Source organism: Clarias gariepinus, chromosome 2 (genome assembly GCF_024256425.1).
Source record: "Clarias gariepinus isolate MV-2021 ecotype Netherlands chromosome 2, CGAR_prim_01v2, whole genome shotgun sequence".
Classification (NCBI taxonomy): domain Eukaryota; kingdom Metazoa; phylum Chordata; class Actinopteri; order Siluriformes; family Clariidae; genus Clarias; species Clarias gariepinus.
This window is the reverse complement of record NC_071101.1, coordinates 21,967,501-21,990,828: the sequence shown is the minus strand read 5'-3', so window position 1 is coordinate 21,990,828 and position 23,328 is coordinate 21,967,501. Positions and strand designations below refer to the sequence as shown.

The following is a 23,328-nucleotide window of genomic DNA, read 5'->3' as shown; positions in this document are numbered from 1 at the left end:
GCTGGTTTGTTAAGGATTAGACTCCTTTGGAAAGAGTCAGTGCTTTCCACAGAAATTATTTAGATGCAGTAGTACAAAATAAAATGATGCTGTAGACTATTACCACATTGTGATTCATTCAAACATATATGCACTAACCCACACCAGGGGTTGAGAGAAAAATCAACCCAATCAATAAGTCAAAGGCAAAGCATGCTTAGATTGTCTTTTGGTGAGAATGATGGGTTGAACCAAATCTTATTTTGACCTCTACTAGGATGCTTATGACTCCTCCAAGGATTAACAGGGATTTTCAAATCATGCCTACTATTTGGAATAAAACCTGCAAAATTCCTATTTCTGATTTTTCTGTGCCTTAGCCTCATAAATGTAAAATGCAACCATTTGTGTTAATGAATGACTCACATATTTAAAACATTTTTAAGCACTGGCTAATAGATCAAAAATGTATTGCTTATAATCTCTGTAAGTCAAAATAGCGGGTCAGACAGTAGTTCTGGGCATAAGTTAGGTGATACATTTATATCTACGCACGTGTTCAAATTTTTTATAGTAACAGGTTATATACAGAGTATATAAATTTGGTGGACTATTTTCATAATCTATGGCTAATAATCAATATATATTTTGAATGTTATTTAGCAAAGATAAACACATAAATGGTAGCATTGTAAAGGTAAGAAGATGTTTATTTCTATTATTTATATATATATATATATATATCTTAATTGCCTCTTAATCTCAATGACTTCTATAAATTATAAGTTATTTACTCTTGAAGGTAAAAGTTAGTAATGCAAAATATTGTCTCCAATATTTTTCCTACTATGTTCTGTGCAGCAGAACATAGTAGCATAGCAACACTTGAAGCGAAAGCTTCATCTGGAGGCTAGGAAGTGTGAAAAATGTGTCTTGAGGCTTTCTCCAAGACGCCGATGCAAAACCACTACATCAACAGGATTACACAGACATTAGAGAGTTTATATAAACATCTCAGACCTTTATTTGATGTCTAAGGCCAAACCGAGCCGAAGAGACTGTGTTGAATGATTGGGCATTGAGCATGACTGGATTAATATAAATTCAGATCAATGAATCAATATCACAAGGGCAACAGTGCAGTTCTACTGATCTGAGTGTGATCTTATTTTTACACAACAGTTCTATAAACAAAAGCAAGAATTGTATATAGATTAAGTTACATTTCAGACATAAAATGGATCATTTTTTTTCTTCTTATTAGTGCGATGGCAGACTACTCAGTGCAATGAGTACTACAAGTGCCATAGGCCCAACAAAGGGGCAGGCCAACACAATTTACCTGGGCTTTCTGTGGATTTTCTCACACATGTCTCCTGTCTCCGCAGACTTGACTATGTCCCAGTCATATTCAACAAGAAAGAAGTTTCCAGTTTCCTGGTCTCGCACATGCTCTGCTGCCCTGCCTGCATCACGCCACCTACTTCACGCATCTTGTCCCACCTGTTCCATGCCCAACATTGTGCCACATTGTGACACATCGCACAGACTTTGACATATGATTTCTGTATGTTCCTTTTGTGTGCCAGACCCGTAACAAGAGTTTGAAGAAACTAACCAGTAGACTTTATTCTACTGGCTAGCTAACATATACAGTAGATTTGTACTTTCCCCCTAAGGATGCTTCTTCATCTCCATCATTGTCTGATTAGATTTTATAGTTTAAGTCAGATGTTCATATTTCTGAAAAGTGTTGCTAACACTACTGTAGTAACAGATTCAAACTTGGAAATGGAACATTATAGACCAAATACAGACAAGTAGAGCAACACACACAGTAAATCATTCCATTGAGCTCTCTTGGAATGCTGCTCAACCAATTTTTTATTGAAAATTTGCCAAATTTTTTCAAGATTTTGTCAAAACCAAGATTTTGTCAAAATCCCTCATGCATCAGTTTATTGTGATTTATTATTCTCAAAAACTCATATCTTTCACAGTTGATCATCTGGTTTTCACATGTAATTACATGAGGAAAAGAAAAACACACATCTTGGGTGTGAAAAATTATGAGTAGATAAATGAATCCAGTGAGAAAAACAATCCTTCGTTCAAAGTCTGCATGTAAAAAAGGTAAAAATTAATTTCTAATATTCATATAAATCATTTGGTTATTTATATGAGTTTTGTGGCTTTTTAATAATTCAGCAATTTATTTTGAATTAGTCTATTTCAAAGAAACCAAATTTCTCACATAATTTCCTAATGCTTTTCAGTTTAGATTGTATAGCAAGGTAGATTTTTTTTTCAGGTTTGTCAACATTGACTACAAATGGGAACTGTTCATTTATCATTTGCTTAAAGACTAAATAAAAGAAAAATAAGTATTTAGACATAAAATAAATAGTCAGTCACAGTACGTTGTGTGAGCTGAAGAGATCTGACTCTCTAAAGTCTGCTTCCATATCAACCCACACAATCCATCTTGACTGCTGCAACCTGTCAGCATGCCAGAGAAACAGACCGAGGTGTTATCAGTGAGAGAATCTAAATTAATTCATGCTCTTATGTTGGGGTGAGAGTCACTGTGTGAATTCAATGCCCTTACTATTATAAAATCCTATCCTTTTTTTCCTTATCCTGTAGCTATTTTTTGTTTGTGAAAAGAAGCCCTCTGGATTTCTTAGCAGCTTTCGTGGATATGTTATGACTTCCAACCCCAAAATAGCACACTGTGGTGTCATCATCAGCTCTTCGTTACACAGCTAACCACAAAGCTCTTGCATTAGAAACTATCCTGCATGTTAGACCAGTGTAAAAACATAAATTAAAATTTCAACACATTTTCCTAATGCTGATTATTAAGTCTATAGATTTAATAGATGTTTTGGGGTGCCAGTCGTTGAGAGGTTTGGGATTAAATAGTCATCTGTTTCAATGTGATTAATGTATTAAGGAACTAGTATATTCAAATTCCTATCAATTTAGTGACATTTTAGAAGGTAAGATCAGGATAAGGTGTGAGGTTAGTGTCTGTACAATGTCTCTGTACAAAGTTTATTTACAGTATATGAATCTAGAAAAATCCAACCAATTAATTGTATTTTTATGAGTTCATTGCATTTTAAGAAAACATTGATGTCACCTTGAGGTTCCGGGTTCAATTCCTGGCCAGGCTTGATTCCCATCTCTGTGTGTGTGGAGTTTGCATGTTCTCCTCATGCTTGTGGGGTTTCCTCTGGGTACTTCGGTTTTCTCCCACAGTCAAGACATGCAGATTAGGCTAATTGGAATTCCCAAATTGCCCGTAGTGTGTAAGTAAGTGTATGTGTGTGTCCTGCAATGGATTGGCACCCTATCCAATGTGTAACCCATCTTGTGCCTTAAGACTCCTGGGATAGAGTCCAGGCCCCCTCGCAACCCTGTATACAGAATAAAGCAGTATAGATGGTGAGTAAGTGAGTGTATAGTTTGGACATGATTTGGTTTGTTTTTTAAAGAAATTCTATTAAAGAGAGTGAGAGAAAGAAAAATAATGTGTGCACAAACCCACACCCATCCGATGAGCATGCACTCTCAGAAGGAAAAAAGATCTTTTTCTTTGGGCTGGGATGATGATGATTTGCACCTTTAGGGTCTTATGGTCTATACCACTTTATTCTGTATACAGGGTCACGGGTGGCCTGGAGCCTATCCCAGGAGGCTTAGGGCCTGCAATGGGTGCCAATCCATCACAAGGCACACACACATACACACATTCACAGACTTATTCACACACAGTTTGAAATGCCAATTATCCTAATCTGATGTCTTTGGCGTATGAGAGGAAACCGGAGTACCCGGAGGAAACTCACCAAGCACAGGGAGAACATGCAAACTTCATGCACAGAGCGACAGGAATCAAACCTGGCTGCGAATCAAATTTGTGTTTTAGAGGTGCAAGGCAACAGTGCTAACCACTAAGCCACCGTGCCGCCTACAGTCAGGGTGCATCAGTTAAAAGATACATACTAAAGGTGCAGAACAATCTCCATGATGGCAACCACACTATTGACAAGAAAAAGTCCAGACTGTTACCATTACCTTGGTTTAAACCATTACCTTTGTGGCTTTTTGTGAAAAAAAACTTGCATGATCATGTTAGAGTTTTAATTAATATCCCCATTTCTATATTCTGTTTTTCAGAGAAGAAAAAATACCTACAGCAAACAGTTATATTCAAATGCATTAATACATTTGAAGTGGAGTGTGATCTTCAGGTTATTGCCTGTCCACTTGATCTAGATTGGTGAAAATCAGTTATAGACATAAAGAAAGGGAGCAGAAAAAGTGAAGATGGGGAGGAGGAGGATGAGGAGGATGAGGAGAAGAAGGAGGAGGAGTGTGAACGACATACAGTCGACAGTGAAGCAGCTTTCACTCAGTGGGATTGTTGAGCTCGGAGCTCCACGGATTACCCCGTAGAGATCACCGTCCTCTCTCTCTCTCTCTCTGTGTCTCTGTCTCTCTCTGTCTCTCTCTCTCTGTGTGTGTCTCTCTCTCTCTCTCTCTCTCTCGCTCTCTCTCTCTTCCCATCTCCCTCTCTGCATATCAGCGATTCTTCACCTATAGAAGTGGATGCGAGACCGCAGAGAGAGAAACAAGCTTCCGATTTCTCCCGGGTTGACAACAAAGGTAGGTGTTTCAGCTGTCAGAGACACATGCGACAGAGCGGAACATTTAAATCTGCTATTGGAACTTTTAGATCAGATATGAAGCTACGATCTTTATGATTCACAGTCAGAGTACATCAATAGGTTATAAATAGTATCTAAGCGTCCGGGTAACCTGGAGATGTCTGTATAATTCAGCGGAACTGTAGTCTGTATGTTGATTACAAATAAAAAAAATATATATGTTACAAAGTATTATAGCAGTATGTTATAGTCTATGATTTGGAACCTTATGTTGCATAGCGCCAGGGTTTGTCCCCATACTGAAATACTGCGAACAGTTTAACGGAGGACTAGTTCAATTATGCCAGACCCGTTTGCAAACCCAGCGGAGACTGTATAAACCAGAAGATTAAATATCACTGAAGGCATGTGATCAGTGCACTGCGTGAGCGCGCGCTCCAATGCACGCTCCAGATCCGCGCGCGTTCAACAGCTTCAACAGAAACCATCAGTGTTCACTCAGCTCCTATAGTGTTCATTAATGTCCATCTGCACCTGGGGTGATCATTCTGCTCTTGGGAGATCAAACATGTTGTTCAGGAAATAGTTTTTAAAAATAAGAATGAATAAAGTCACACAGTTGGCGCGTGCCCTATTGGTCCACTGCATCTACAGTATGTGAACCAGTAGTTCCTTTGTTGACCAGTTGACCTGGGTGGAGATGGGACAGGTGACGCTTGCATCCATCTAAGTCTGAGATACTGTAGATAGATAGATAGATAGATAGATAGATAGATAGATAGATAGATATTGTTAACATTCGGGTAACAATGGCACTCTGAAATAAATTACTGGCGTACGTGTGTGTAATTTATGTCCAGAACACACTGCATATTCTTTTTTTTAGCAAAGAAATCTCATCTTTTAAAACACAAAATTAGATAGATAGATAGATAAATAGATAGATAGATAGATAGATAGATAGATAGATAGATAGATAGATAGATATGGAAATAAATAATCATGTGGGGGAAAATACACTTGAAAAGTCAGTTGCATGCATTTCACCTGTCAAAAAGGGAGTGATAGATAGATAGATAGATACATAGATACATAGATACATAGAAGGTATGTGGAGGAAAAATTTTATTCAGTGACTGACAACAAATAAATAAAAAAATAAATATTACTATAACTCAAACTATGTTTGTCTGTCATTGTTTGGGATTTGGAGGAAGTTACTTAGTTTGAAATTCCAGTGTGAGATCTAAACACAGGGCAATGTCGACCCTCAGGCTTGTTGTAATGGAATGCTGCGGTCTGTCTGATTGTTGTGGTAACCTCCAAGGGGGAGGAGACCCATATAGGTAATCTGTTTTGCTTTTCTCCCAAAGGCAATTCTTGTTACTTTTTTACAGCACAGAAAGGATGGAATTTAGTTCCATTAAATTTTAAAATGTTGTGTTTTTAAAACTATTATTGTACATTGTATACCAGTATACTAGTAATTTTTCTATCGGTTTACATATGTGTGGTGTGTTTATATGATAAGGGTATGCACATGCATTATCAAGTCATATGCAAATACATTATGTCATTTGTCACATATAGAGTAACAAAAGCACCCACTGGTAGAGAGTACGATATTTGAGATGGAGGACGTTGGACTCTATCCATTAGTCTTACAAGTGCAAAAATAGAGAAATAGTTAGGGAAAAGATGAAAGACAGTGAAGCTCAGGGGGAGGTGTGGACAAGCAATAGATGCTCAGGAAAGCTAAACCTAACCTGGCATAACATTCCTCATAAAAAGTAAAATAATATTAAGGGAATTCTTTTCATTACATAGAAATAGCATTAGTAAATTTGTAATTGGATTAATATACATGGAAATTGAATAGTCTTGAAGTGAGAAGACACTAAATTTTGTGTGTGCCTGAGTGTATGTATGTGTGTATATCCATTCAGTCTATTCAGAGATGTGGGCAGGGTGTTACTGGGCGGCATTTACTGTAGGGCTTGAATAATCCTTCTGGGAACACGGAGGAACTGCCAAACTCCAAGCCATCCTTTTCTCTTTTCTCCTCATCACTCCTCCCTGTCCTAGTCCATCTGTTTTGTTCCTCATCGGTTTCTTTCTCTCCATTCCTCTGCTCCTGATCATTCAGTGCCTGTGTGAAATATAAATGAATTTGAAGAAGCACAGGGATTAGTCACTTGCTCTTTTCACTGTCTGGAGTGCAAAAATATGTGAACATTTCCAAGAGCAGTGCTAACAAACCAAGCCTTTCCCCAAGTGACTTACTGTAGCATGCCAGAACAGATGAACTCACCATAGACAAGCACCACTGTTCTAATAGATATCCTTTACACATTTTACTTTGCCTGATACCCAGATAATCATAAGTTTACCAAATTAATAACACATTTTTAGCAATTTAGTGTGCTGGAAATAATAAATCCACTGGGACGGTGAGAGAGGCTTGGCCCTGTTTCTATCGCCACTGTTGCATAAAAACTGTTTTAGAAAGATGGTCAAAATATGATTGAATACAGTGATCAGCCTGGAAAAATATTGACTTTGGAAAAGTTAAAACAGGGAATCCTGGATGCATACATAGATCAAATGTTGAATATGGATGATGTAAATCATACTATCTAATGTTGAATCAGGACAACACTGACCCATTGATCACCAACTTTACACCATCAAACTAGTGACAGGATGATGGCAAGCCATACCTGCAGTGTTCAAATGCCAGCCTATCTTGTCTGATTCCACAGAAAAGCCAATGCAGCACAAATTGCTGAAAAAAGTTCATGCCGAACCCGATTGGATCAAATAAACAAGTCTGATCCATGGAGTCCCAACCCCGCAATGTACAGCACCCAAAGGATCCACCACCAACATTTAAGTTACATTCCTGCCTCATATCCTGTGTTCCCAGGATATGCTTTGAATTTATAGTGACCCTGACAAGAATAAAGCAGTTGAATGCTTAAACAATGAATGAACTATGCTTTTAAAAATATACGTAGATATAATAATTAATGAGATACCAAGAATACCAAACCGTAGCCTTTTATGACTTTATTTTGTTAATTTACTAAACCACATTAAAGTGATTAAATAATTGATGTCAGACCTATCCTCTCAATAAAGTAAAACCTTCTGTAAAGTCTCTGACACTCTTTTAAACAAGAACGATGTAATGCGGCCTTTCTGTTCAGATTAATAGATAAAGGAGAAAAAAATGGGGTTGAGTGGTTCTTTTGAAGGCTCAAAGTTTAAGGAACAATCTCTTCTCACCTCAGACCCCTTTTAAGAACTACAGATGAACCTCAGGGCATCTCTTCTTCTCTCTTCAGTTTTCCTCTTCTCTCCCCTCTTTCCTCATTTCATTTGCAGCTAAGTCTCTAATGGGCCTTAAAGGTAGCTTTGTGTGCATCTTTGTGCCAGCTTCAGGGACTGTGGGGCATTAATTCCACTCTTGAGTATGTAAATAGCTGGAGCTGTGGGAGCGGAGGGCCGAGCTGCCACTTACTCACTTAATCTCGCGGAGCTTCATCACTTTTACTCAATCTTAACTGCACGCATGTGAACCCTTATGCCATTCATAGTGTTAGTTTTCCCCGGGAGACACTACAGCACCCTATACCAACAACCTTCTTCTTCCGGAGGGCCCCCATTCCTCCTTCTCTGCCATGCTTTGCCCACCTCTTCCCAGCAACCCCGTGGAGGCACACAGGGCTGTCTGTGTTTACCTCCGGCCTGGACCAGCAGAACACTAAACAATCCTCTTCACTGCTTCTTTGTCAGTCCCACTTTTGAAACCAGGGAAGAGAGTGAGAGATGAGGAAACAATTAAAAAACCCCTCCTGAACCTTAGCGCTAAGAGTTTCCCATCGCAGGGAGCCTGTGAATGGGCATGGAGCCCTATAAACTGCTCTATTATTCCTCTGCACTTGGCGCATTTCAAGAGCGGTTTGCTTCAATGGCTGGCCCAACACAGTGGATGTTTTGTGGTAGACTTGGCTCACTGTACCATGCAGTGGTTAATTAGGAATCACATTCATTTATTTATCTATCCATCTGTCTGTCCACCTACCTATGACCTCTTAGGATCCATATCTACACCGCATTCTCTGTTAAAGTGAACTATGTTCATCGTATGGAAATTCAGTGATAGGATTATGTCAGTGATACATTTAATTTGTTGGAGAGTTGCATTTCAGTTCAGAAATCTCTTAGCTATGTTTCAGGTTTCAACCATAAAGGATGCATAAATAATAAATAAACAAACAAGTGAATAGATCGACAGATAAATAAAAAAATAAATAAATGTTTAAAAGATATAAATAATATAAAAATGCATAATAAATGTTTTTAAATTCAATAATAAAAGTCTGTATTACAATTTGTAACATAGTATATATCGGCTATATTAATTATTAATTATAAAACTAAAGATCACTATAAGATGTTTTCATCTTTCCTATGGTCCACCTACATATAAAATATGAATTACACTGACATGTAGAGTATTTTGAAAATTTTTAAGCTTTTTCATAAAAAAAGTTTGTTGCCCATCTTCATCTTGTTTGAATCTGTTATATGACATTCTGATCAAAAATATGTGCTAGTATTGGAAATGAATTATTATCCAAATGTGATATGTGAAATTTTTTAACTAGTGCTGAATTAGCTTCCAAAGCCTCTATTCAGTACTGGATTTAAGTCATAGAAAATTCTTCACATTTCATATGGCTTATATGCAGGATGACATAGTTGGTGGAATTTCTTCCCCCTGGGTGCTCTGCCTTTGTTTCATGGAATCTGAAGTCTTTTGTAAACACATTAAGAGCATAAGCAGTAGGTTAACTGCCACTTATTTGGCTTTTTCTTGATTTATTGATCTTGTTAATATTTTTCTTAAGTAATTCTTTAATATTCCTATTTATTTAACCTATATAATCCATTATGCATACATACACATACACACATACAACCATAAATACAGAGTATTATTGCTCTTGTGCTGTATTATAGGTCCTGCTGTAACAAGCATTCTGCACAAAACTCTCACCACTCCCAATTTCATTGTCCCTTTCTCTTGCTATCTAAGCCTCTGTTCTTTTCCCTGCATGGATCAGCAGTAAAATGGGGGAAGGGAAGTTGGTCCAGGTTCATATAACGAGATGCTTGGGGATTCGAGCTGACTTAAGGTAATCAAATGCAGTGCATCACTACCACCAGTCCTTATGCTTATCCTAAATATAAAGGATTATGCACAGGGATGCCATTAGAGATCTGGGCCATTTGAAAACCTAATATTTTGCCCCAACCTTGACAAAGCCAACCCTTTTCAATATCCATCTCAATTTCATCTTATACTAACCCTTGTACTGTAGATTTGCACAAAGTTTTTTAAAAAGTAGTATTATGTTGTGTGAGCAAAATAACACAGAACATTAGAGTAGGAAAACAAAAAAGAGCAGAACCCTTTAGAGCCGTTTATTTCCATTGCCCAAATGTATTAATTTGCCATTTACCAGATGAATAATTATCCTTTAGTGTGCTCTAGCTTTTGGTCTTGACATAATGACCCTTTTAGCACAAAATTGTGATTGAGCTCACTGCTCACTTGTAAAAGTCCTCTACATGCAGTGGCATGGCAATTTCCCATAATTCCCTAATCACATACTCATTATGGAAACAACAAGGTCGCTCCAAATGAAGCAAACACTTTGCTCATGCTAATAGCATTGCGCATAGTAGCTAGTAAAGTGTGTTTGGAAAACCTATGTACACAAAACAGGTAGATACACAGTGGTTAAAATAACTCTGCAATAATCTTATTTTTAGCATTTTCTACTCCTTTATTCATCAGACAGACAAACCTGTGCCTATATATATAATGACTACATCCACAGCCATAACAGCCATTTAAAGAAAGGATGTGGTTGTTATGACAACAAAGGTACCAATAATGCCTTGCGTGTGTGTGTGTGTGTGTGTGTGTGTGTGTGTGTGGTGTCATTAGGTATCCTAAAATATTTTACAACTTTTACAGTTGAGCACAATCAACCACATATTACATATGATTTGCACATAATTTGCTCCTACAGCAATAATGTGACCTTTGCCTAAATTTTCTCAATGTATTTATTTTGTGTGTGTGTCTGCATGTGTGTGTGTCTGTGTGTATTATGCTCCAATAATACTGTAGTCAGATGGTCATGCTTATTTTCTGAAACTCTCTGTACACTTTTATTTTCCATTGTTTAATACCTAAGGGTAAACATCTTGGATGTGTGAGTTTGATCCTGAAAGGGGCAGAATATCTTCAAACTGCTGAAGATTAACATGGCAAGAGGATGAGCTCCTATATAGAGCAGGGGTGGGGGAAGGGGGAAATAACCTAGTCAATATAGGCCCTTCATATGGCGTGCTAATGAGAACATGCAAAGCATGTCGAGTGTAACAAGAGGGATGTTGTGTTTGTATGGGTGTTAAGACAGGGCACTGCATAATAATAGGATAATTCTCTTAACCAGCTGATTGCTGATATTCTTACAGGTTTTTTTTTTTATATTAGAACTTTTTTTTTTTGCAAATGAAGTGTCAGATTAAACTCTCAAAAAACATAAATTAATTAGAATCTTAAAATTTGATTAATTGAAATTCCTATTTCATTGTCAATATTCTTGTCAGTGACCATAAAACCAGTGTTGCTAAGGTGTTGAGATAGACATATTTGTTAGAAAACAGAAAAGCGAACCCTTTTCTGGTCTACAGAAACTAAAAGTATAGTTATATTATTAAAACTTATGAATTTGAAATTAGTATAGTCAGTTTCTTCATATATATATGTATATTGTATATTAATTATTTAGTTGCTTCTTTAGAGTGATTTGAGTTTAGGTGGAGGAGGGGTTTCTCACTTTTTCCCTATTTTTTTTTTCTGTGGTTGCTAAGACAACCTGTCAGAGCCATCATTGCCTTGTATTCTCTATAAAAGGGCGAGAGATGCACAGAAAGAGAGTAAGTCAGAGAGAGAGAGAGAGAGAGAGAGAGAGAGAGAGAGAGAGATCTTCGGGAAGGCAGCATAAAATCGGGATAATCGCTGTCGATTATTTTGCACAATGGGCTGGCGTTTCTGAAAGATTCATTCATCCCGGAAAAGAAGGGATGGAGAAAGGGGAGAAAGGGCCTTCCATCACCCTCTAAGCCCCTCCACAGCTCTCCCACGGTGGGCACAGGCATGACATCAGTGGCCTAAATGAAGCTGGCATTCTGCATGTGCCCACCATCACTCCCTCCTCTATGCAAATTTGTAGGCCGAGCTTGGACTGCGTGGCTGGGTGCAACGGAGTGGGGGGTTATGGGATAGTAGGGGCCACTGACACTGTTTGAGTGTTGGACAAAGAGCTCTCAGATGAGGAAAGGGGTAGCAGGGGAACTTCACATGGTGCTAGCCAAGAGAGCGAAAACGATGGAGAGAGAGAGATTAATATGCCTCTCACTGGCCTCTTTTGGCTGGCTAGTGTGTCCCACACAGCCACACATGCACACAAATGTGCACATTTCCTATACATTCCCTATACATCAAGGTTCTCTATACACAAAAAGCAGTGTGACCTAGGCCCAATAGAAATGATGGCATTCCAGTGCCTGTTACCTTGGTCGTGGTCTTTCATTCCACTTTAATACAATCCCAGCTTTCCTTTTTCATGCTTTGACAAAGCTTTTAATGGACTTATGGCTTTTTCTAACAAGAAATACATTGTTTTCACAGTCTTCTTTTAGTAGTCAAAGGTATGAAATGGCGTTCAGGATTTATTTCAGATTCATTTACCATCCTTACATAATGCATTTTTATGGTTCCTGTTCATAAAATTAAATGGCATTGATATAGGACTAGGGATTAGTACCAGGATTGGGAGATTAGTCATTGTTATACACTCTAAATCAGATGAGCAGCAAGGCTACTCCAAGTATTTCATTGGAAGTCAAGATTCAAGAGTTATTTAAATAGACATTGCAATATGCAGAGTAAAACAAGCTGTTTGATATAATCCTCTTTTTGCATTCCTTTAAAATTTAAAGAATCTAAATTACCAAATGCTTTGTTTTATAATGACATTAAAATTCTGTATTTTCTACAGTAAAATATTGTCTTTAAACCTTTTAAATGTAATATTTCATAGTTTTATATTTCCATGTTATATAATAATGTTTTTTTTATTATTTTATGATGTTATATTATCTATCTATCTATTTATCTATCTAGTTGTAGGAACAACAGTATAGGTTTTATTGGTGGTTTTATCCATCGTTATCTAAATGTTGATTTATTCATTGAGGTAAATGAATAAAAAAAATAATAATAAATAAATAAATATATATATATATATATATAGTACAATGTTCTATTATTCAACCTATCAAATATTATAGAAATTATTAGCAAATATTAATTATAATCCCAACTATGAAAATAAAACATAATAACATACTGTGAATTTTCATTAACATACTATGTACTTTTATGACTATAAGAAAGACTACTGATTCTGAAAATGTTATGACAGGTCACCTTTGATGGGTTGCTTTGTCTGTTCTTGTGGTATTGGTTTTTGCATAGAGACTGAGCCTGAGAGTGGGTGAAAATCCTTTCTGGGAGATTAAAGCATGTTGAGAGTGAGAGGGCTAAGGGGTCCCAAAAGGATTTTCAGTGCTCACATTTAATCTGGGTTAGAAACTCCTCCTTCCCACTGTAGCTACATCCGTTGGAGAAACTTTGACTCTCTCTGCCTCACTGGAATGGACTTGCACTGGTGAAGGGTTTAAAACTTAAGGCTTTGCTTGGTCCTTGTAAATAGGGTCTGAAATCTGGAGGTGGCCTGGGTTTGGATTTCAAGTGGAAAGGCCTTTAAAGGGATCACAGGGACAAAACTTGAAGTTAATCTGGAAGTTATCATCAGTGGGGAATTTGGAACCTGGGACTTTGGAGGTCATAGATTTATTACTGTTTGTTTGTTAAGGGACGTTTAAATTTGGAACATCAACTTTCAGCTGAGAGTGAAGAGTTTGAAGGACATTATCTGTCAGAAAAAACAGCAATGACGTGAGATTTGTTTTAATTATTTATTTTATTTTATTTATTTATAAAGCTTGCATAAAAACATGTTTGCTTATTATATTTGTTTCTGAGAGCTTGGCATCAGTAACAATATGCATGGCAACCCATAATTTTAATCAGTTTGTATGCTCAATCAGTTTCATATTAGTTCCTTGATTTCTCTATGCCATAACTTTACATTTTCTACACTATTCTATCATTGCTCAATCTCAGACACGCTCAGGGCTTGAAGCACTTGTCTAGTGATCACATTGGTTTTTTTGTTTGTTTGTTTGTTTGTTTCATGTGTTGTGGTGACTGTAATAAGGAAGGGAGAAAAAGTCACAGAATATTTATGATCATGAATCAGTGTGTTGTCTGCATTGTCTCTTGGCTATAGTGGGACATGGCCTGACTTTCCTTACTGCACATTAACCTAACTTTACTGAAGGCGATGCCAGCTGTTGCTTGTCTGACCTTGTTTTATTGGCTGGAAGGTTACCATACAGCATGTGACTAGAATAAAGAGTGGGTCATACATTTACTTCATCAAACAGTCATTGTTGATTGAACATAAGTAGCCTTCACTGTGATGATGATAATGAAATAGAAAAACTAGAAATCCTTTATCACCATTTTTTTTTCATTTATTAAAATTTATTAAGCATAGTGGCTAAGACCAGAGCAACAAATTAGAAAAAAAAGGCTGAGAACTAAAATAAAGAGGAAGAGGAAAACAGAGGTCTGCCCGGAGACAACTGACATTTAAGGCTTGAGGAAAAACAGGTGGTGCAGAAGGATGAATTTGATTGGGACCTTGAGGGAAAGCATGTTAACCTTTTTACCTAGAATCTGTTGTGCCAGGGCTGTGCTTTGTTTTTTCTTTTGTGTCAATTTGTCAATCTTTGCTGTTGAGAAATACAATTGAATTTTAGCAAAACATTTACTTATTTACAAGGTCTAATAGAATGAGATCCTGCATCCAATGTAATTTTATCACCTGTTTCAGCAACAGATATTAGCATCCGTTATATCCTATCCCTCACATAATAGTTTTGTTTATGATTTGGGCTTGTCAGGATGTGTCATTTGCTGAGATGCACATGAAAGTGAACATTCATTTCCCTATTTGATTTTTCATGAGTTAACAGATTCCTGCAACTGGCTAGCATTGCTCTGATGGACAGGGAAGAGCAGAGTCAATATTGAGTTTTTGTATTCCCAAAGTGTTTCTTCTGTAAAAAAAAAAAAAAATTCATCATAACTTCTACTTCTTTACATAACATAATGATGGTTTGAAATCATGCCCACATCACTGAGAAATTCTGCACTGAGCTTCCAAGCCTCCTGAGTGTACATGTATTTCCACAAATAGCTAGTTTGACACCCATATGGTGACTGTAGGAGAAAACTACTCATGCGTGAGAGATAATGCCAGTATGTTCTGTTTTCACACCTGTCCACACACACACACACACACACACACACACACACACACACACACAGTCTAAGATATATCATAGTAAAATGAGAATTTCACATAAAGTAAACCAGGCAAAATTATTTCACAGTATATCCAAGCCTATCTATTTTTAGTTGCTGTCAGACCACAGCCAGTGTTCATTACTCTTTGATGTTGGTCAGGTGCAAAATGTTCTCTAGTACAATGCACACACATACAGGAGAATGAACCCACATGATATCTGCAATAGTTTACTTAAAATAGTGTATATGCATATCATTTTGCTAGTCTCATTACTGACTGAAGAATGTCACTTACAAGCATACAACAAATGCCTGGTTTCACATGATTTAACTTGAGTGTGATATTAGACCAATGGCACTCCCAACAACTCAACATCTGTTACTTCTTAACAGCTCAAAGTCTCTACAGAGTGTGCTACAGACAAAATCTGCTTTTTTTTTTTTGCTTTTAATCATCAGCCTACAGTCACTCTACCACCATCATCCATCTGTTCCTCCCACTAAGTAATTGTTTACTTAGTACATGCCAGTTCAGTTCATTCTTTGCAATAAAACTACCCTGCGTTTTTTCATTGCAATTCAGATCAGTACATCAACTTGATTGTTTGTCTGACCCTACAGTGCCAACAGCATGCCTAAGCAAGTGGAGGTACGAATGCACGAGAGCCACCTGGAGCCCATCGAGGCCACACCTCGGTCCAAATGTGCCCTCATCTGCCAGAAGATGCGCAGGAATCTGCTCCTCACACTTACTGTAATGGGTGAGTAACAGTTAATACTGTATGTCTAACCTTAATAATTCTTTCCTTTTTCCACAGACTTGTAGTTTAATATAAAATTGGTAAGAATAGGACTTTAAATATAATAGCTTAAAAGCAATTATGGAAAAACAGCAATTAGGGTTCTAAATTTTTTTCTCATTTTTACAATTAATTATTAAAAATAGGTAATTTGGTAAAATCACCAAAGGTCAGTGACTAGGGAAGGAGGGATTTAGTCAGAGAAGGAGCCAAATAGCCAATATTAACACATAATATGATGCTTTTACCATCATGCTAAGGTAATGAGCATTACTGGGTTTCTGTCATATGTAAAGATTTAAGCAAATGGTGTAAGGACAAACAGTGCACTTTCTAAATTAAAAAAAAAATAGTGACCATGGCTTTATAATAAAAAGCTTCTCTCATTTGAGCTGTCAACCTTACCAACCTCTCAAGAATTATCCTTGGCCTCTTGTTTGCTTATCTGTCTGTCCTTTCAGGATCAGGTGTATTTACATGATGATCATGATTATGTTGTCATACACGCTTGAGTTGCACACAGGTGGACACTGTGTAACTGATTATGTGAAGCATTTGCACACTATGTAATTCGGTTATTTGTTTCAATTCAAAATAAGTATGCTAACTGTGTTTCTTCCACACCAATATTTTGGGTTGTTTTGCAACCGCATGACAAATAATAATCCCCAAATAATAAAATTTCATTTCAAGGCTGTAATAAATCAAATCATGTAAACTTTAAGGGGTGAGGGTTTCTGTAATGAGGACGTGGACTTAATTTGTATTTAAAGAAATCTAGCAGCCGTAATTCTGTTTTGCAAAGTTATCCAGGGTAAGCAAGCACAGTGTAGTTCCTTGTATATAAACAATATACTGTCATTCATTGTACAGATCACATGTGAAGACATGCACATACAGTAAACACACACAGCTGAAATTCGGCCATAATTAAAAAAGATATAGCAACTAGCTTTGTGCTTTTATTGTCAAATGGGAGCATGAGAAGTATATTTATTTAAGTGTGTTGTGGACAAAACCATCAGACACCTATACAGATTGTTCCTGGAGCTTAAGAAGACAGTGAGATTGATTACAAAAGGGGTTTGTGGTAAAGGAATCCTGTGTGCTTTAATAACAGAAAGCATTATTGGAAGGTTCCTGTGGATCTTAAGCTTTGGCACAGGAACAAAAGAGACACGTGTATTGTCTGGCTTTGAACGCTTAGAACTAAATGTTCACTAGCCCACAGCGAGGCCATCAATACAGACCGGCTTCTATAATCTCTGGGGAAACTATTAAAGGAGACCAACGTTTTCACAATCAATTTTAACTTGGAGTTTAGAAGCCTGATGCCTGTCCATGGACAAAAATGTGGTTAGAGACCCTGCTTGCTTTTTATGGGGAATATTTATGACTGTTTATGACAGTAATATTACACTGCATTTTTGTTCATTTATTGCCCTTACTTTAAAATATTTTTAAAATATTTTATTTTATATATATAAAAAAACACACCTCACCAGTATCCCCAATGTTTCTCTTTCTGGGTTTTGGCAATCAGATTTTCAATTTTTGGAAAAATCTATGCAAATTACATGCCAGTACGAATGAATAATGAATGAGTCTGGGAGAAATGAATCTATTCATTTCCTCCTCTCAGTCCTATTTTCCATCTAATATCTCCCCAGGTGTGATATTGGGAGCTGTATCTGGTATGCTTCTGCGTGTGGCCTCTCCTATCGATGACAATATTGTCATGGTAATTGCATTTCCTGGAGACATTCTAATGAGGATGCTAAAAATGCTCATCCTTCCTCTCATCATCTCCAGTTTAATCACAGGTAACTACATCTCTAAATTCATTGCCCACCAAGAAGAAGCTCATAAATGGCGGTACATGCATTAACATGTTACTTATCCTCAATCCAGGTCTCGCAGGTCTAGACGCAAAGTCTAGTGGTCGGGTGGGTACCAGAGCAATGATTTATTACATGTCTACCACTATAATTGCTGCCGTGCTGGGAGTAATACTAGTGTTGATTATCCATCCTGGAAACCCCAAACTGAAGGAAAACCTTGGGGAGGGACTCAAGAATGATGAGGTCTCTAGTCTTGATGCATTTTTTGACCTAATTAGGAACCTCTTTCCTGAGAACTTGGTGCAAGCTTGCTTCCAGCAGGTTGGTGATAAAATACTGAAAATCGTTTTTTTTATAATGGTAATGTTTTATATTATTTAAAATAATATACATGTTTCTGTCACACTTATTAAGCCATTGGTTGCATTTACAGGTCCAGACTGTTGTAAAGAGGATTGAGATTGAGCCAGAATATGATAACACCAACATTACCAGTGAGGTCTTTGAGACGTTTGCCACTAAGCCTCCTCCCATATTTAAGGAAAAGAAGTCCTTGGAGTATAAGAGTGGAATGAATGTTCTGGGTAGGGAACAAACCAGAATGACATTTGAAATTAGTTTATTTACAGTTTATTTCAAATCTGAATCACAACTTCATTGCAATCTTTTTCAGGTGTGATTGGATTCTTTATTGCCTTTGGTATCTGCATGGGGAAAATGGGCGAGAAGGCAAGGCTTATGATTGACTTCTTTAATATCCTGAATGAGATTGTGATGAGGCTGGTCATTATGATCATGTGGTAAGTGATCATTTTGCAGTTGAGTTTATTTTAAATAGTTTTCTCCATGACAGTTCTTTTGCATGTCACTGGTTCTTGGGATTTCTTTATTTCTTAGTGATATATGTTTTCAAAGAACTGTTGATCCTTACATAACGCATTTTTACATACAGGTATTCTCCCTTTGGTATTGCCTGCTTGATTTGTGGTAAGATTATCTCCATCAAGGATTTGGAAGTAGTGGCCAGACAGCTGGGGATGTACATGGTTACAGTCATAATCGGCCTGATCATTCATGGTGCTATATTCCTGCCATGCATTTATTTTGCCATTGTGAGAAAAAATCCCTTCAGTTTCTTCATGGGCATCTTTCAAGCCTGGATTACTGCCTTGGGAACAGCTTCAAGGTATAACTTCCTCTTTTTACTCTAAAAAACATATTGTTTGTGAAATATGTCATTTTTTTATCTTATACAATATCATATTCAACAGTATTGGTAATGATAAAAAAAAAAAAAAAAAAACAGGTCAATTTAGTGAGGATAATAGATTTAGTTCCAGGGTTTGTAGGGGTCGCTAGTTACAGTGTCATTTACCCATTGCAAATTAAGAAATAAAAAAAATAATTAATTAATTAGAATCCATGCTAACAAAAAAATAAAGAAAACAAGTTTCTTTCTGTAAACAGAAAACTGTTTAATGTTTGCTATTCAGTATTACTATCCATATTGTAATCATCAGGACATGTATATGATCGAGCTTTTCATTTAACATGTGACTTACAGAATATTCCTAAGAGGATGAACCCTAGTGTGATTTAAATGTTCAGGGACACAACTAAAATGTAACTTTTACATTTATATAACCTATAATGTGAAAGTTAGGGAAAATTTATGTTTCAAACATGAGGTGTTTCTTTAAATGGATTGTCAAGTATTTTAATAAGAAAAGGTGGTAGGTGTTTTACAATTAATTGTTTAAGTTCTTTAGCTGAAATGATAAAAAAAATGCACAGCTTTTTTACTCAACTTTTACATATTTAAAGAATTTTAAATATTTCACATTGCTGTTTAGTTGACACAATGTTTACTGAATTCAAAATCTTACGTTGACTCAACATGTAACTCAAATACTCTATTTAAGTCAGCTTAAGTAGTATTGGTTGTGTGCTCAATGAATTACATTTCTCTAGGGTTGACTTAACCCAACTTTTCATCTACTTAAAAAAGTAAGGTGTCTGCTAATGTAGCCCACTGATGTACAAGGTTCAAGTGATTTTTCCATTCAAATAAGTTGGCTAAACAATATCCAAACAATTAAAACACACAAACATTACTTTACAAAACATTTACAAAACTTAACTTTTTTCAAAACTAGTCAAAGTTAAAACAATGATTTGCATACAGAATACAGGTTCTGTTTTTGTTTAAAGGTCAATAAAATACCTGGATAATACCAGATGCTTATCAGTCTCTTACTGATTCTTTTATAATTACAATATCATAAAAAAAAAAATTCCTGAGTACTGAAGTGCCACTATTTCTTGACTGTCTGAGTTTTTCTTGAACTTTCTTTAGCTAAGGGCTAACACGGCCGTGTGTGCTGGGGTGGAGCAGGACACTGTTGCTGAGCAAAGTGGCAGAAAAAGACAGATATGGTTATGAACATTTAGCTTGCTAGCTCCAGTACAGAACAGTAACATGAAGCCCAGTGTTAGCTAAGCTTACCTCAGTAATGTCAGGGTGCATCAGTATAATGATGGAAACACACCAGCCTCATGTATACAGTACAACAGTACAATGGTAACTGTCTAAAATTCTTGTAAGCTAACTGAAACATTTTATTTAATAAATGAATAAATAAATAAATAAATAAATACCCAGAGTAAAGAGTCCACAAAATGGCCATCTTCACGTCTTTAGGGTAGTTTATAGCGTCAGTCCAGCAGATGGTAATGATGGGGGGTTTATAAATCATGTGATTGCATCTTAGGGAAATTGCTGGCTTAACGTGATTTTTTTGTTTTGTTTATTCCGTCTGTGTCTTCAAACTTTTCAAGAACACAATGTTACCGATTGTCTCAACAAATACCACTTTAAGAAGTTGGGCCAATAATACAATAATAAGTCATTCAACATTTACCTAGTTGGAGTTTTTACAGTGTGGTTATGAAGATAAACTTTTTTTTAATCTTCACACATAAACATACTGTATATGTACGTATAATATCAGTGGAATAAAAATAGCACCCCAATCATACAGTATTTTAAAGGACCATGTTTTAGTCTTTAGCCTTATTCTCACCAAATTAACTATGAAATTGCAACGGATACCTCAGTTCTTGATGTTGTATCTTTTCTAGTGCTGGAACACTTCCTGTCACCTTCCGCTGTCTGGAGGAAAACCTGGGCATTGACAAAAGAGTAACCCGCTTTGTACTGCCTGTTGGTGCCACAATCAATATGGATGGCACTGCTCTGTATGAGGCAGTAGCTGCTATCTTTATTGCCCAGATGAACGGCATTAACCTGGATCCTGGTCAGATTGTCACAGTCAGGTAAGCCATAGTAATTATTGCTATTTCTATCTACTTCAATGAACACACACACACACACACACAAACACACACACACACACACACACACACTTGAGAAAGAAATAAATAAATAAAGAAAGAAAGAAAGAAAGAAAGCCATTTACATCATTATTCACAAGCAAACTTGAAGCTGACATAATTCCCAAAGGTGCTTTAAGCAAGTACTAAGTGATGGGTCTAAATAATTATGTAAAGCATCTCTTTATTCCTGTGTTTTTAAAGTTTAAAACAGAATCAAAAAGAATACACAGACATTTAGTGCACAAGAGATTCAGATAGTGGCATTGTGTTCTACCCTTACTGTATATACAAAATATACACCATATCGATTTATTTTGTAATACTTGTGAAAATGTTTCATGTCCTGGTATCAGTCTTACAGCTACACTGGCCAGCATTGGAGCAGCCAGTATTCCTAGTGCAGGGCTGGTAACCATGCTGCTCATTCTGACCGCAGTGGGGCTGCCAACTCAGGATATCAGCCTTTTGGTAGCTGTTGACTGGCTTCTGTAAGTACATTGTGAATAGGCCTTATGGTCAGAGTTAACAGTGACAAATTATTTTAACATACATTATTTATGCCCATGCTAGCAATGTATTTTGTCTTAACATAAAAACAATACAGAGAAAGCTATTGGTACAGAAAAGACCGAATAAAGGAGAAATAATTTCAACAAGAACTTCAGTGAAAGTGCAATGGAATATACAGTAGCATCATGCATACGCTTTTTGCCTGATGACTTTTTCTTTCTATTTCAGGGATCGTTTCCGTACCTCTGTCAATGTAGTGGGTGACTCATATGGTGCTGGGATTGTGTATCACCTGTCTAAAGCTGAGCTGGATGCCCTGGATGCTCAGCATGGGAAGTCTGATGACATAGAGATGACCAAGACACAGTCCTACTACGATGACCTAAAGAACCATCATGAAAACAACTCCAACCAGTGCGTCATTGCTGCTCCAAATTCAGTCATAGTAGATGAGTGCAAGGTACAATTCACGCTTATGGACATAGAGACTTGTATATAGCTCATCCCTGCTGCATGCTGACTGCATTCCTTTTTAGACTAATTATTGCAAATCTGTATTCTTGATGCCAGTGTAAATATGTACACAATCACCTTAAATGCATGGTGTATATATTTTACGAGGCATTTTCTTTGGGCAGCAAGTTTATTTTCTGTTACAATTTCTGTTAAACAGGAATTATACGATGTAAATCAAGACTTGTTCCATTGTCAAACACCTCTTTATGTAGTAGTCATTTTAATACATCAATCAGCCATTACACTAAAATCACTGACAGGTGACATGAATAACATTAAGTATCTCATTACAATGGCACCTTTGATACATATGAACAATAAACAGTCAGTTCTTGGAGTTGATGTGTCGGAAGCAGGAAAAATGAACAAGCATAAGGATCAGAGTGATTTTGTAAAGACAAACTGGGTTAAAGCATCTCCAAAATGGCAATTATTATGGAGTATGCAGTGGATATTACCGACCAATAGTATTCAAAGAAAGAACAGATAGTGAACTCGCCATACAGTCATGGGTGTCCAAGGCTCATTGATGTGTGTGTGTGTTATGGTAGAAAGGTGTTAGAACACACTGCATAGCCACATGCTGCATATAGGGTTTGGTAGCTGTGCCCTGCTGAACCCTGTCACTTCCAAAAGCACCTAGAGTTGTCATTCAGATCTATACCATGGACCAATAGAAGATGGTAGCCTTTTCTTTTACATCATGTAGATGACTAAAAGATAACACCAGGATGCACCATGCGAAGAAGGCAAGCCTGCAGAATGATGCTTCTGGGCTCTGGGATTCATGTGAGAACTTTAATGTTTTCGCAGACCAAGTACACTCATTCACGGAAATGATACTCCCTGACTGCTATGCCTTCTTTCATCAGGACGTTACACCCTGACACACTGAAAAAATATCAGAAATAAGGAACATGACAAAGAGTATTAAAGTGACTTCCAAAGTTTGGATGTCAGTCTGGCACTTAAAGGATATACTGCTAAGGTCATAGTGACAGATGCCACAGAGGTGCCAATGT

At 36.9% G+C, this 23,328-nt stretch overlaps 1 protein-coding gene across 3 annotated transcripts in view; it reads left to right on the top strand.

The window, feature by feature from the left end:
- The first annotated feature begins 4,517 nt into the window (after positions 1-4,517).
- The window catches only part of slc1a2b (solute carrier family 1 member 2b), a 25,396-nt gene continuing 6,585 nt past the window's right edge, over positions 4,518-23,328 (top strand). The window contains exons 1-10 of one of the 3 annotated variants that reach the window (XM_053481798.1): positions 4,518-4,653; positions 15,865-16,004; positions 17,714-17,866; positions 17,955-18,205; positions 18,318-18,468; positions 18,558-18,684; positions 18,837-19,070; positions 21,026-21,220; positions 21,634-21,768; positions 22,019-22,250. In XM_053481798.1, coding sequence (XP_053337773.1) covers positions 15,875-16,004; positions 17,714-17,866; positions 17,955-18,205; positions 18,318-18,468; positions 18,558-18,684; positions 18,837-19,070; positions 21,026-21,220; positions 21,634-21,768; positions 22,019-22,250 — 1,608 coding nt within the window. In that variant the 5' untranslated portion in view covers positions 4,518-4,653; positions 15,865-15,874. Of the gene's footprint in view, positions 4,654-13,459; positions 13,765-15,864; positions 16,005-17,713; positions 17,867-17,954; positions 18,206-18,317; positions 18,469-18,557; positions 18,685-18,836; positions 19,071-21,025; positions 21,221-21,633; positions 21,769-22,018; positions 22,251-23,328 lie in introns of those variants that run through there. The other 2 variants (XM_053481790.1, XM_053481806.1) reach the window with 2 other exon arrangements.